The sequence below is a fragment of the Dama dama genome, chromosome 7 (assembly GCF_033118175.1).
Source record: "Dama dama isolate Ldn47 chromosome 7, ASM3311817v1, whole genome shotgun sequence".
NCBI classification, from domain to species: domain Eukaryota; kingdom Metazoa; phylum Chordata; class Mammalia; order Artiodactyla; family Cervidae; genus Dama; species Dama dama.
In genome coordinates, this window is record NC_083687.1 from 30,726,388 (window position 1) to 30,742,034 (window position 15,647).

Genomic DNA, 15,647 nt, shown 5'->3' on the forward strand with positions numbered 1-15,647 from the left:
GAAATCAACAAAAGAAAGATGGAAAACTGAACAATGAGTAGAAGACCTGAGAGAAAATTCCAGAAGAGATAGGCACCCTCACATGTAGTCAGAAAATGAAAAAAATAAAACAATAGTGAGAGATCACTTTACAGTCAGGAGATTTTCAGAAATTAGCAAGTTGGATAGCACCTGTTGTTGGGGTGGGGATGGGGGAGCAAGAATCTCAGAGCTCCTCTGGTGGAAGTGTAAACGGGTATATTACCAAATTGAAGCTTGGTCTGCTTGCTGCAAGACAGGCCAGTAATTGGAAGATGATGCATTGAGGCGAGGAATATCAACTTTATTGGAAAGCTGGGTGTCCCAGAAGGTTAATGTCCTAGAGTACCATCTTATCAGGGTCTGGACACCAGTCTCTTTTATAGAACAGAGCAGGAAGAGATGAGGAAATATAGTAAAAAGGCCATAAATCTTACAAAATATCTCCTGGCCAGACAGCATCAAGGAGGGATTTCTTCTTTTCTGCAACCATTCACAGGTGGGCAGGGTCTGAATGTCTCCCTGGGAGCTGAACAAAGGCACTTTAGCTTAACATTCAGGCAGAAGGGCTGGGTTTCCCAAAACAGGCCATTATGTATGTTTACAGCTATAGACCATCCTTTTAGTGGTTATAATAATAAATCAATGGAGAGCAAAGGTTAAAGTGAAAAGAAGCAGATCCAACATGGAGTCAGATTTTGTTCTTCCCTGTAACAGATATAGTTCTGGGGAGCAATTTGGTGATACTTAAGAAACTTAAGTGTGCAAATACCGGCCATCCTCTTCTGGGCTGTATCTGAGGCCTCTTACACGGGGAGGGGTATTAGGCTGCTCATCCCAATATTGCTTCCCCAGCCTCCTCCACACTGTGGCATGTGGGATCTTGGTTCCCTGAACAGTGATCTACGGAAGCACGGAGACTGAACCTCTGGACCGCCAGGGAAGTTCATCACATGTTGCTTATTGTCATAGGCAGATGGAGGTAACCCAGAAACCCTTTGCCAAAATAAAATATGATAAAATATGGTACTGTGTACTGTACCATTAGAAGCTATAAACTAGATGTATAAACAGCAACACTATTAGATTTTAAAAATCATAGTACTGGGTTTTAAAAAGTAAGAAACAGATCTAGTACAGTACTATTGATATATTCAAAGATTCTTCTGTATCCAAAGATACATGGAAAACATTAGAGAGTAACTAACTGCCTGCAGGGGTGAGGACAATGAGAGTGAGAATGGAGATACAGGAGAAAATATAAATCAAACAAGAAGACCTTGCATGGGCTGATGATTATGTTCCTAGAATGAAGGAATATGATTGAGTTAACTCTGCACTGAAAGCCAGAAAAAAGGAAAGGACTGAAATGAGCAGGAAAATAAAGGACACGAGTAAGGACAGCAAGCCCCACTGGTAAGCTCAAAAATGGGCAAGGCAAGAATCAGAGACAATGCATTGCCATGGCTCCTGTTCCCATCACAGCCAGCCCACTATAATCACCATTCTTGGGCTTCAGGTTCCCTATAATCACCCCTCCAGTTCACTAAGGCACCTTGAGTGTATGTAATCCCAGCAGCCTGGCAACTCTTTTGTGGGATTCTTTGTCTCTCCCCTTTTTTTTTCTTTAGCCCGATTTCTCAATTATTGCATGCTACCTCTCTGCCCCCTTGGTATCCATACATTTGTTCTCTAGGTCTGTGTCTCTATTCTGTTTTGCAAATTAGATCATCTCTACCCCTTTTCTAGATTCCACATATAAGTGTAAATATACAGTATTTGTTTTTCTGATCTACTTCACTCTGTATGACAGTCTCTAGGTCCATTCATGTTTCTGAAAATTACACAATTTCGTTCCTTTTTATGGTTGAGTAACATTCCATTGAATATATGTACCACATCTTCGGAATGACCATCATAAAAAAAAAATCTACAGACAATGAATGCTGGAGAAGGGGTGGAGAAAGGGAATGCTTGTACACTGTTGGTGGGAATGTAAATTGATACAGCCATTATGGAGAACAATATGGAGTTTCCTTTAAGAACTAAAAACAACTATCATATGATCCAGCAATCCCACTCCTGGGCATATACCCAGGAAAGAAAATCACAATTCAAAAAGATACATGCACCCCAGTGTTCATTGCAGCACTATTTACAATAGCTGGAATATGGAGGCAACCTAAACATCCAGCAACAGAGGACTGGGTAAGGAAGTTGTGGGATCTTTTTGTCTCCTTCCCAGTAGGGGACTGGCTTCCCAGGTGGCGCTAATGGTAAAGAATCCACCTGCCAATGCAGGAGATGCGAGATGCAGGTTTGATCCCTGGGTTAGGAAGATGCCCTGGAGTAGGAAATGGCAACCTGCTCCAATAATCTTGCCTGGAAAATTCCATGGACAGAGAAGCCTGGTGGGCTACAGTCCATGGACTCGCAATGAGTCGAACACGGCACAGCGACTGAGCACACTCTCAGTAGTGGACAGAACTCAACATTCTCATGTTCCCAGAAAACTGCAGTGCTGACAGAAATACCGAGATCAATGGAGGTTGTGCCAAAGATCCCATAGAGGAGATAAACGATGGCTTTACAGCACAGACACTGCAACACAGATATTCTCCAACTTTCCAGTGGGGTCAGCAAATGGATTATTTCCCTCTGCCTTTCCTCCAGACAGCTCCCAGTCCTCATCCTTGGGTCTTATGTACTCCTAAGCCTCTGCTTCAGGCTTCTGAATCCTCTTTTCTTCATTCAGGGCAATTTTATTTTGGTCCAGAACCTCCACATGTGCATTTCCACAGCCCTCTGTCTGCTGGTCCACCCTAAAATGAGAAGTACTAGAGGCCTGGAAATACAGTGTAAGTCGTTCAATTGTTTTTTCTATTTCATACCCAACCAAAAAAAGTCTCGTCTGTCTAAAACACTAGTTCAGGACAGAGGAAAAGAAACAAAGCCCCATCGACCTGTCTGGAAATTCTGAACTTCTTTATCAGGCCACTGGACTGAGGCACTGAGGACCAGGAACTGAGGATTCCACTTCCTGCAGGTTACAAAGACCAGCTGAGAAGCCTGTCAGACAGTTCCTTTCACTTGTGCCAGTTTTCTCAGCCATGGAATGAGAAAAACAAAGTAAGTCCTCTGTATTTCATAGGTTTGTCAAAAGGTTCAAAGGAAGATATGTATTTTTGAAAAATAACTTGATTTGGGTAATATGTGACAAGTGTTGCAATGAGGCATTTGTTGCATATCATTTTTCTTTGAGAGGGGGATTGCAAAGAGCATTTATGGCATAATCTCATAAATTCATTTTAAAAAAGTTAAATACACTTGTCTACAAAACTGGCAGTATCACAAAATGTTTAACCAGGGTTCCATGAGATGTGATAAGAGGAAGTGAGGAGAAGAGTGGGACTTTTCACTCTCTGGAACTGTTTGAATCTTTTAAAAACCAGGAGTATATATTGATACTACTTTTATAATAAACATCAGGTAATACGACTGAGGCAGAAATTGCTAGACAGTGTAAGATTTTGAGACCTCAATTCATTTTTATTCAATTCAATTTTTCTCTTCTCAAGTAAGCATCTCACTCAATTTCCGGGCATTCAGAGGAATGCCTCCCTGGTCTGAAGCGTCATAAAACATTCAGACCCAGGACAAGACAATCATTAACTGCTGTCCAGTTTATCAAGGGATGGTAGAGCCTGGTGGGCTGCCATCTATGGGGTCGCACAGAGTCGGACACAACTGAAGCGACTTAGCAGCAGCAGCAGCAGTTTATCAAAGAGAAAAACTCCAGGTAGACAATTAGCTACAATTAGCTCCTAAACAGACATCTGGCCCCTAACTAAAGATCTGGGGTCTTGAGAAAGTGTCAAGGGATGGCGTCGCAATGTCTGGAGAAACTGAGAAACTGAGGGATCCAAGAAAACCATAAATTGACAAACTGGACATTGAGACATTTAAACAGTTGGTCAAAAATGACATACATTAAAGTCATGAGCCAACCAAAAATGTACAGATCAATACTAGTAAAGATACAAAACTACTGTAATCTCTGCCTTTTGGGGGCTCTTTACCCCTCTCAGTGTCTATACTGAGGGCTTTGTATCTCTAACTTCTAAAATAAACTTTGCCTGCGTGAGTGTTTGCAAGTTAGCAGGATTCATTCTTCGGCTCCATGAATAGAACTCAGCTTTCATATTTCCCTACCACTAGTACTAGGTTAAACTATCAAACAATTTGATTTTTTTCTGGGTTATACACAGAGTGGTTCTGCCTGTGATGACAGAAAACCTCGGATTTGCTTCTTTTGTATCAAGGACTTATATTAATCTACTGAAATTGGCGGTAATTATTCACATAGCAATGATTCATATTACAGCTTTGTAATGCAGTTCACATAGGGTACAAGCACTTGGAGTATCTTGAAAATATCTGACCCCACATTCAGGAACAGGGCTCATAGGATACAAAAGGTAATCTTGTACATAGATTTCTACTAGAGAGACCCTGATAGGGGAAGAAGGTAGATTTTTTTCCAGGGTTGGGCTGGGAGGATGGGAAAATAAGTGTTAAACTTGAAAGGAAAGAGAGCTAGAATCAGAAAGTAGAGTGGAGGTGGTGATGGTGGTGGTGTGTGAATCATCGTCATTACTACAGAGATTCACACTTTGTGAACTTACTTGAATGTGTAGTCAGATTCTGTGTCCAATAACAACAGTAACAATAATAAATGTTTAAGAGGTGAGTTGGAACTGAACACAAGCCTCCTCTTATTGAACAGTGGGGTCTGGCTAGCCTGCCCTCAGGCAAATCCTAAGTAAAAGGGACAGGATATGTATTGGTCACAGAGATTCCACTGGCCTTTCTGTCCCCATCAGCACCGATTAGACACTCCAGACGCAGGATGGTTGGGTTGCACACTAAATTAGGACATACCCTACAAGAGAAAGGACCAGAAAGAAAGGGGACCTGGGTCCACTTGGGGCTGGATGAAGAGACTCTAAGATCGGAGAGGTAGAAGCATCTCCATGTGTATGTCCAAATAAAAACAGTCAACCGGATACATTAATGCAAGTTCCACACAGTTCTGGCTTTTCCCATGACGGTTATTTTGAAACTTAAAAAAATTTTATTTTGGTTTTTTTTTCCCCCCAAAAAAACCCACTGACTACTCAACTTGATTGTCCTGGTCGCAACCTGCCTATCTCTGGTTCTCCTCTCGGGGATGCACAGAAGGCAGGAGCGTCAGTGGGGTGACCAGGGACTTCTGGGAGTTGAAAGACATACGATAAATAAAATGAAAAAAATGACAAAACTATAGGGACTCGGAGATCCCGTGTCCTAACAAATCATCCAGGTGTCGGCGCTGGATCCCCGGGAGCCGCACTGCCCATCGGACGGCCCGCTTCAGCCTTTTAAGGTTAGGCAGGAACCCTTTTTCCAGACAGCGAAGAAGGGAAAGACTTTGCCGGAGAAGGAGGCGGTAAAGGTGAAGATGGGCGCCTGGGTGTCGGCGTCCAGCAGGGCCACGCGCCCCGCCTCGTAGTCCAGGGCGACGCCCACGCGGCGCGGGATGTCGCTCAGCGGCAGGTCGGTCTCCGGGGAGGTGCTGGCCCAGCACTGCTGGTGGGAGAGGACCACCGCCCAGACGCCCTCCTCGGCGCTCAGGCCTTGCTCCCCCTTCCTCCTCACCTCCTCCCCGACCACCCCCACCGTGCATCCGCCGCCGTCCCCCAGCTGCACCTCCACCTGCCAGCGATGGCGCCCCGAGGAGAAGCCGGGGGACCCCAGCACCATCGGGAGACCCTCGAAGCGCAGGGGGCTGTCGGGCAGGTTCTGCTTCTGCCGGGTGTACCTCACAGACTTCCTGTCCTCGGAGAGGACCAGGCTCCCGCTGGCCGTCTGAGGGTCCAGAGTGACGACCCCTATTAGGAGGAAGGCGTGCACATCAGAACTGGCGGCTGTGCGTGTGAGGTACAAAGAGCATCCGCCTTGTGCAGCCTGTCATTGTCCCGCGTCTCAGAACCTCAGTTTTGTTCCAAGAGGCAGAGGATGACATCTATACCTGACCGGCAAGGAGCGCTGCAAGGCTTTGCTTCTCAAAGTGGGGTCCATGAATCAGGACCATCCACTTGCCTGGGAGCTTGTTAGAAATCCAGAATCTTGGGCCCTAAGCCAGACCTACTGCATCAGAATCTGCATTTTACTAAGACCCCCCAGTTGAGTTTTCTGCAAGTTAAATTTGAGAAGCAGAATAAGGTGATGCTTTTGGAAATAGTTTCTAAATGAAACAACAATTTAAAAGTTGTGTCTGACTCTTCATGACCCCATGGATTGCAGCCCACCAGGCTCCTCTGTCCATGGAATTCTCCAGGCAAGAATACTGAAGTGGATTCCCATTCCTTTCTCCAGGGGATCTTCCCATCCCAGGGATCGAACCCGGGTCTCCTGCATTGCAGGCGAATTCTTTGCCATCTGAATCACCAGGGAAGCTTAAAAGTAAATGCTATTCAAAGAATTGTTACAATATTTGTCCAGGTTAATAAACAGCCTAGTACAAGTTTCGGCAAAAAGACCAAGCATTTGATAAGTATTTTAAATAAATAATATGTATGTGTCATCTAACATTAATTGAGCACTTACTATGTGCCAGGTATTATACTAAGATTTTTCATACACAAATTCATTTACCTTCAACTACTTATGGGATGGGTACTATTATATTTTCTATTTTACAGATACAACTGTGGGACAAAGAGGCTTAATGACTTGCCAGTGTCTCAGAACTAGCAAAAGCTAGAACAGAGAACCCAAACATCCAGGCTCTAGAGTTCATATGTTTAATTGTTCTGTCCTTCTGTCTTGGAGTGAACAGATGAATGTACGAAGGGATAAATGAAAGAATGGCTCCCAAAGCCCCCAAGTGTTTACCTGATTCTGTTTCCAAATGATGCATCAGATTTTCTGAGGAAAGCAAGAACAGAAAGATCTGTGACTTATTATTTCTTATAGGCCTTATTATTATTAGACTTATAGGATTTATTAGTTCTTATTTCAAATAAATAAGGGCAGTGTGTCCTGGGAACAATGTGAGGACAGGGACAGAAGAGAGATGTCTTCTGCTGTGAAAGAGATGACGTCCTCACCTTCCTGACTCTGCCGTGCCCATCCTTGGGGAGAGGGGATGCTCAAAGGAATGGTCTCTCTGGGCAGAGTAGGATCACTAAGGGAAGCCTTAAGGGATGGGAGACGTCTTGAGCCAGGTTGGGAAGGTGAAGATGGAGCTTCTTGGTAGGCAGATGGGAGACTGATGGGAATGGGGGAAGTTGCTGTCCCCTCTCGCTTACCAGAGAAAGCCCTCATCATCTCTGGGAGGGTGAGTATTTTCCTGTGGAGATCGCGGATCTTTTTGACAAGATCAGGAGAAATGGCCTCTGGACTCACAAAAGTCTTCATCTCACACCTGCAGACAAGTTGGTAACCAGTTAGGTTCTAATTCCAAAAATAATGTTTGGGTCATCCAGCCCGAATGAGGCTAAAATCAGACTCAAGAATCTTGGCATCTGTGGTGAATAATTAGATTGAGTGACATCTCTTATCTTTGCTGGAAATGTGTAGCTACTAAAGCAAGGAGTGTTTCAGCTGGACCTAAGAGGAACTAATGGTAACCACTCCTCAAGAATTAGATACAGGTGCTTTAAGAGAATGTACCCCTAGGGACCAAAAGAGAAAAGATCACTACCCCTATTAGCCTCTAGAGGGCGGTACAGTGCCATTTGAAAAACAGCCTTAACCAATCTAGTTTGCATAATATTTGGTACAAAGAGAAAGGGGTTGAGGAGGGAGGGAAAAATTGAGGTGAAAGAAATCCTATACTTCAGTGAGAAAGCCCTCAGTGCTGGTTCCAGCTCAGTCTTTTCTTGTCAGTCTCTGTGTGACTAACAAGCACTTCTCCTCTAGGTCTTAGCGTCTTCATCAGACCTGAAGACCTCAGAAAAACTCTTCTAGATCTAAATCTCCGACACTCTCTGGAAGTATGTTTAGAGAACTTCCTGATTCATGGGCACCTGAGTTCAGCCCCCCTACACACACATGGGCAACGATATATGAGAACTCTTCCCTAGTCACTGTGTCTCAAGTTGAGTGGGAAAAATGATTGAAAGAATAGACTGGTCTTCCCAAGTTTTGTGCTTTTCATATTCTGTACTAAATATTTCTCCTTGACATTTTACATGGTGTTAAATACTGATTCAAACACTAATAATTTCAGGAATTAAATAAGATGTTCCTGGATTAGTTCAACAAAATTATTATTTAATTTTTAAAATTATTATTATTTTGACCGTGCCACACGGCTTGTGGGATTTTAGTTTCCCTATCAGCCATTGAACCCGGGCCCTAGACAGTGAGAGCATGGAGTTCTATGCCGGGGAACTCCCCATGATTATTATTAATAACTTCGCTTCTAAGGGGGGAAAAATGTGTCCCCAGTACTAGTTTAAAAAGGAACCTTAGGATACAGACCTGAGTAAATTGGGGCTGTTTATGTGTAAGAGGATGACAGAGTGTGTCTATGGAAGTGCTTTTGCTTCTCCGTGTAACCACCTGTAGGGGCAAGGTGTAGGACCTGCACCTTCAGTCCCACCATGCGTGCCTCTCCCCCTTCAGTCTCACTGTCAAGCACAGAGCAGGGAAAGTGGGCCCTACCTGCTCTGGTTGACTCTGACATCCTACAAAAGAAAAAAAATGCACTTAGTTTCCATACATCCTTCCCGTCAGGGCTTCTGTACATCCTTTCTTCCTTTTCATGTCAGCTCAAAACTCTCCCCTCCAGAGAGCTGATCTGTTTAATCACCTGCTCATAGACTGTTCATTTACATCATGCTTCCTTATTCACATGGGACTGTGTTGTCACTTCATTAGCTGGTTCCTCTGTCTCAGCCTCATCCTAGGAGTGTGTTCTGCCTCCAACCATTAGGAGATGGTGGAGAGCAGGGACCAGGCCTTGAGTTACCAGCCAGAAGATATGAAACAGGATAATATAGTGATAATTACAACAGGCACTGTTTTTCTGAGTCCTTTCAGTGAGCCAGGGACTATGGTAAGCATTTTGCCTGAAAAAAATTTTAATGGCCTTTGCAACAACCCCATGAGGGGGGTACTATCATCTCCCCATGTTTAGAGAGGTTATGAGATTTGCCAGTGTCACACAGCTGGCAGAGCTGACACTGAAGCCCAAGACCATCAGACTCCATAGCCTTTGGCATGACCACCATGTGTGACATGGGAAAGTCATCCAGCCCTTCTGGGACTTCATCTCTGTAACCTCCCTGGGCTTCCAATAACCATTAGTGCCTCTCATCACACATCATCTCCGCTTCCCTTTCCTGTCTCTCTCCAGCATCTTCCAGCCCCCCTTCCTGTGGGCTCCCTCTCCTATCCCACGAGCTGGTGGGGTGTCTCTCACTTGCAGAAGCTCACTTGCTGGCTGCTGACACTTCTCCTCCAGCTCCTTGACCTGGGCTCCCAGCCGGGCCACTTCCTCAGAGAGTTTGGAGAGATACTCGTCCCTCTCCTTCCATATCTGCTGCTCCAGCTCCGTCAGCCTGGCCAGCAGGAGGCGCTGCTGTTCCCCCAGCTCCTGCTGCAGCCTCTCAAAAGCCCCTTCCACCTGCTGCTTCTTGCTTTCAATCTGAGCCTGCAAGGGGTAGAAAGACAGGCATGGTTAGGGAGAAACTCACAGTGCTGGGTTCCCGGAGCCTCATCTGTATACTTACTGTTGATTAAAAGGGACAGAGAATAAGTAGTTCCAAGATTCATCCTCCCAAATAACATTATGGTATTAATACAAGTAGGTAGGTGTCAGGATAAAGTTTCCAAGGATGAGAATCATGCTCTCATCTCACCTAGAGATTCTAATAATAATGCACATCATGCTCTCAGAGCCAGGATTTTCAAACATCCTTCCACAACTGCAATATCATCCTAACCCTCCCATACCATCTCTAGAGTCAGGTGGAGATGATCTCTTAGAGAGCAACTGAAGCTAGAGGAGGCTGTGATTAGAGCACAGCTTATGAGAAGAGAGGGCTTCCCCGATGGCTCAAGCGCTAAAGAATCCACCTGCAACGCAGGAGACACAGGAGACACAGGTTCAATCCTTGGGTTGGGAAGATCCCCTGGAGAAGGGAATGGCAACCCACTCCAGTATTCTTGCTGTGAAAATCCCATGAACAGAGGAGCCTGGTGGGCTACAGTTCATGGGTTCGTGTCCATGACTGAACATGCACGCACTGTATGACAGAAGAACGGTGTGGCGTTGGTCTTAACCACCGAGGTCGCTAACTACAGGGCATGTTTTGATGGGAGTTCAGGGATGCTGGAGATCTTCCCATCCCCAAGCTCTCTCTCCTTGGTCAGAGATTCCCACAGTGTGGATTTCCTCCTGGAGAACTTTGTAGCACAAGAAAAGAGATGGGAGGGAGCTAGATATCGCCACACCATCAGCCCACTGTCCTCAGGGTCAGCCTTGTGATCAGTCCTAGCATAGAGACACTGGTATATATTTTCTGGCCCCAAGCTTCCTATATGAAGGCAATGCTTTCAGGTAGACAGACTGTAATGGGAAGAGCAATGGATTAAGGGTTAAGAGAACCAGGTTTTAGTCATTTCATCATGAACTTGGACTTTGCCATGTGGCCTTGGGAGCATCACTTTTCTGGACATCAATTTTCTGCTCTGAAACATAATGGCTGGCAAGGTGGACCTTGGATTAGAAGACATCAGAACCACTTCCAGCTCTGATATTCAGGGATTCCTCAACCTTGGCTCCTAAATGCCCTTCTGCAGAGGCAGAGGCAGAGGCAAGTCAGGGAGGTGAATAAGAACAGTCTGCCCATTCTTCCTAGCCAGACAGTGGACACCAGACAACAAGCTGCCCCAGAGTCTGCTAAGAAAACCCCTAAATGGGGATTTCCAAGTGGGAGAAATGGGTAAACTTTTTTTGTTTAAATAGAGTAAGTTTTAAAAACAAATAAACACAAAGTGTTAAATAACTTTATTCTAAAGTTTGACTAGTCAGGTAGACTTATGAGAAGCATTTTTGAGCACTTATCAGAATATGGACATAATTTTCAAGTACTAGAGAATAGTATTTTAATATTGCAAGGTTTTAGGCCTAAAAATGTATCATTAGCTTAATGAAATCCTACAGCAGAAATCCTATAGGTCATATTTTCTCAGCACTGGGAGTGATAATAAAAATATCAGTTAATATATAGATAATAAGTTCTATAGGAGAAGGAAATGGCAACCCACTCCAGTATTCTTGCCTGGAGAATCCTGTGGACAGGGGAGCCTGGTGGGCTCCATGGGGTCACACAGAGTCAGACACAAGTGAAGTGACTTAGCATGCATGCATGCAATAAGTACTAAATAGCTGCAAGAAAATTGAATTTAGGATCATTTTAAATAGCTACTGGATTAAATAGCAAATCCAAACCAATAATACTTTTGCAGAGTCAAAGGAGTGCTAAGGAGGAAGCATTGAGACTAGAGATAAATCACCTACTTCTACCAAAACTACCTTAATGTTACAGGAAACAGTGTATAGATTGGTCAAAACATCATGTTACATACCTTAGGCATATGCATTTTTATTTCTCAAGTATACCTTAATAAAAGCTGGGGTGGAAGGAGAAAATGCACCCTTTAAATACAGAAAAGAAAAACAGTAATTCAGGCCATGTACATGCTTTATTCATTAACGTGGAGGATTATCACATCAGAAATTTGTGCAAATCATAAAAACACTTTCAAGTATTAAGAAAATAATTACAGGGCTTCCCTGGTGGTCCAGTGGTTGGAAGTCTGCCTGCCAATGCAGGGGACATGGGTTCAGTCCCTGGTTGGGGAAGATCCTACATGCCACAGTGCAACTAAGCCCATGCTCCACAATAAGAGAAGCCACTGCAAAGAGGAGTCCACACAGTGAAACTAGAGAGCAGCCCCCCATCACCGCAACTAGGGAAAACCCGCACACAGCAACGAAGACCCAGGGCAGCCAAAAATAAATATAGAGAAAATAATTACACTCTACAAATGATGTTATTATATGATATATGGGGTGGGGTGTTCTAAATGAAGAAAATCAGGATTTCTTATGAGACGCTGTTCTGCCCCAAATGTCTCTGTGAGATATTTTATTCGTGGATGCTAGGTGGATATTTGATGATTTAGAACAAAATTATACTTATTCCCAAAAGCTGTTTAATGCAGACAACAAAAAATTCTCAAAGGTTGGTTACAAGATCTTTAAAATGCCTGATGGAGCTGATGGGAAACTTGGGGAACTTCTCAGGACCAGAAGTTATTAAGAGCAGGATCCAGAAGAGCGATCAAACTGAGAGGCCAGGGCTCCATCCAGATACTGACTGATCACATGGCCCTCATTCCCGTGTGGATCGTCCCCCACCCTGCCCCCTTGGAATAAACAAATAAAGGTGCTGACTAGAGCCACCCCAGATGTGGGACCCCCAAATGTGAGAACCACAGGAAAGCTCACAAGAAAATAAGTTACCAAAAAAAAAAAAAAAAGAAAGAAGTTACCAGGATGAAGGGTTAAAAGAAATTAAACATCACGTAACCTTCAGATACTAACAGTAAGGTTTAAAGACATGGGAAAAATAGGAAAAAAACTTAATATGGAGGAGAAAAAAAAAAAAAGAACTGGAAAACTGTATTTGGAAAACAACCAAATAGAAATACCTGTGAAAACTGAGATGAAAATTAACAGAGTTGAGAATGAACAAAAAATGAGAAAAGAAAATCCCCAAAGGAGAAGACAGCCTATGGGGACATGGCCTTTACCAGGAGCACTTGGAGCTTCTGGTCTTCCCGGCTCTTCATGTCGTCAATCTCATCTCGCTCTGTGCTCAGAGCTTCTAGCCGACTCCTGAGACGGTCCTGCAGAGAGAAGAATGGGCAGAAAGAGGTGGCTTAGTTCACAATTTGACTGAAGAAGTCAATGGTAAAAAAAGACCCAGTTCTTGCCTGTATAAGACCACCATCAGGACTTTCCTGCTGGTCTAGTGGTTGGGACTTGGCTCTCTCACTGCCCGGTTCCTGAGTTTGATCCACGGTTGGGCAACTAAGATCCCACAAGCCATGCTGCTCAGCTCAAAAATTGAAAAAAAAAAAAAAAGACCACCATATAGAGATGGAGTCTGTCGCAAGTGAATGAAATACAGACAAATGCAATAATTGAGGTGTGTACACGTGAGATGGGTGCACAGCAGAGGGGACAATTCTGCCTCCAGGGACAAGGGGAGGTTGTAGAAAGCAGCTACCAGTTACAATGGGCCATGAAAGACAAGTTTTCAGTTAGGTAAGAGAAGGGGAGGAATGTATTTAATGCCTCTGAACTGTACACTTAAAATTTGGTAAAATCGCTTTAAAAAAAAAGAGTGAAGCAGACTTAGAGAGTGTACTTACGGTTGCTGGCAGGGGGAAGTGTGGGGTGAAGGGATAGTCAGGGAGTTTGGGATCAACAGGTACACACTGCTATATTTAAAATGGATAACCAGGAAGGACCTGCTGTATAGCACACGGAACCCTGCTCAATGTTATGTGGCGGCCTGGATGGAAGGGGAGTTTGGGGAAGACTGGATACATGTATGTGTATGGCTGAGTCCCTTCACTGTTCACCTGAAACTATCACAACATTGTTAGTTGGCTATACCCCAATACAAAAAAAAAAAAAAAAACCACTAAGGGGGGGAAAAAAGAGTAAGGGGAGTGGAAAGCTTTCCAAGAAGAAGAAACTACTGAAAAGTATTAGAAGCAGGAAAGAGTGTTAATTGAGCAAACAGCAGGTACATAACGGTCAGTCTGTCTGGACACATTGTGCCTGGAGAAGGCGGCTGGCAGATAAAGCCAGGATCCTGAATGCAAGTGGCCTTGAAAGCTAATGGCATGGGCTTTCTTCAGACACAGAATCAGGACCCCCAAGATGGTTGTGAGCAGGGGAGCGACACGATGGGCTTTGTGATTTGGGAGGCTCTGCCTCGAAACAGACTGGAGGGTGACCGGAAAGGTGAGAGTGCAGACAGGGCCCTTGATGGAGCCTCTGTGACAGACGGGGACAGCCTGGATTCTGTGGTGGTTGTGGGGATATGCCACAGGAAAGATGAGAAATGGTTCCAGGGAGGCCACTTCCAGGCCTGGTGACGGGGTGACAAGAGGGACCTGAGGAACAGATAGGAGTGGATAGTGTCCCAGGACCAGAGGGACTACTGTACTGCCACACCCCACTTCTTGAAAAGAAGAGCAGCGCTTGTAGGATTCCCTCCCCATCCTGCCTTCCCTCTGAGCCCCAGCCATCAGGGCCGCTAGATCCCATACCCAGTCTGGATCTGGGGAGACCAAGGCCACCCTGCCCGTGACCTGCAGGAGGACAGCTGCTTGCTTTCCTTCCCAGTGAAGCCGTGGCTACAATGCTCTGTGCTCCATCACTGTGGGGTCCCCTCAGGGCTGGAGCTGAAGTTCTCCAAGACTGTGAACAGCCACACATCCAAGTGGAAGGAACCACGTCCCACTCAGCCCGGGGCTGCCCCAGGTCCCAGCAGCCTTGGTTGGTCTCCTGATACGGACCATGGCCATATCCAGCCATGACTCTTCCTGGAGCTCTCGGCTCCGTCCCCTTCACCACCTCAGGACACTGTCCTGCCCCAGATGGCCCGAGCTGACCCCACGCCTCTTACCCGGTAAGGCTGGATGGCCTCGTCCAGGAAGCCCACAACGTGGGCCTGGTGGGAGGGACCCTCCCGGCAGAACACGCAGAGGAACTCGGCGTCGTTCTCGCAGAAGAAGTAGATCTTCTCGCCGTGCTCCTCGCAGTAAGTCTCCCCGAGAGGGCCCAGGGGCATGGGGACCAGGAGGGTCTCGCTCGGCTCCTTCTCCTCGCAGAGGGCACAGAGCAGGACCCTGCCGGAGGGCTGGGCCCCCATCTGGGAGGGTGGAGGAAGGCACAGCCGGCAGAAGGTGTGTCCGCAGGCGGCGGTCACTGCATCCTCCAGGGGCCCTTTGCACTTGGAACAGGCGGCCCCTTTGTGGGAGGGGGTCGAGGGCATCACGGTGTCTTCCCCAGCCCGTCCTCTCAGGCCTCTGCCTCAGTCCACATGAACCTCTTTCCCTGAAATTGAATCACTTTACATGAGTCACAGAGGAAAGGAATGGGAGGCTGAGAGAGGGGAAGGCAGGGGTGTCCGGACAGAAAAGCCACCGGGCTCCACCCCTTGTGCTTCCCAGAGTCCCGGCCACCACTTATCAGCTGAGTGGGTTCAAACTCCAGGGCATCTCGAGTTACCCAGCATTCCCCGACAGCGGCCCCGGCAGCGCCTTCTCCCCTCGTCCTAGTCCTTCCCGCCCCCGGGGTGGGGAACATAGCGCACCCCATGAGGTCACAGGGAGATGGGGTTTCCTGGAATCCTTCCCTTGACCGCTGTGGGGTGGGGAGAGTTGGGGAGGAGACCTTGCTTCCTCTCCGGCTAAGCAGGTGGGAGCCATAAACTTCTGGCTCTGAGGTGTGCACACAGCAGCAAAGTCCAGCCGGAGTGGGAGTGCTC

The 15,647-nt window shown here is 45.9% G+C and overlaps 1 protein-coding gene across 4 annotated transcripts; it reads right to left on the reverse strand.

Moving 5' to 3' along the window:
* Nucleotides 1–3,626: 3,626 nt before the first annotated feature.
* On the reverse strand, nt 3,627–15,355 carry TRIM15 (tripartite motif containing 15). 4 transcript variants are annotated; one of them, XM_061147270.1, is made up of 8 exons: nt 14,784–15,353; nt 12,892–12,987; nt 9,491–9,721; nt 8,731–8,753; nt 7,371–7,486; nt 6,955–6,987; nt 5,767–5,948; nt 3,627–5,643 (listed from the first exon to the last, which is right to left on the reverse strand). In XM_061147270.1, exons 1-8 carry the CDS (start codon nt 15,150–15,152, stop codon nt 5,431–5,433), a joined length of 1,263 nt encoding a protein of 420 aa, XP_061003253.1. In that variant the 5' UTR covers nt 15,153–15,353; the 3' UTR covers nt 3,627–5,430. The 4 variants fall into 4 exon arrangements, with proteins under 4 accessions (XP_061003253.1, XP_061003250.1, XP_061003249.1 ...); XM_061147267.1 differs by having other exon boundaries at nt 3,629–5,643; nt 6,955–7,012; nt 14,784–15,355; XM_061147266.1 differs by having other exon boundaries at nt 3,763–5,948; nt 14,784–15,350.
* Nucleotides 15,356–15,647: the final 292 nt, after the last annotated feature.

What these genes read in the sequence shown, in the direction of transcription:
- TRIM15 (XM_061147265.1), bottom strand. Translation starts at nt 15,152, where the DNA reads ATGCCCTCGACCCCCTCCCACAAAGGGGCCGCCTGTTCCAAGTGCAAA. An exon ending in AGGCCATCCAGCCTTACCGG is followed by an intron (nt 12,988 to 14,783) that starts GTAAGAGGCGTG and finishes TTCTCTCTGCAG; the next exon opens with GACCGTCTCAGGAGTCGGCT. An exon ending in GATGATGAGGGCTTTCTCTG is followed by an intron (nt 7,013 to 7,370) that starts GTAAGCGAGAGG and finishes AATAAGTCACAG; the next exon opens with ATCTTTCTGTTCTTGCTTTC.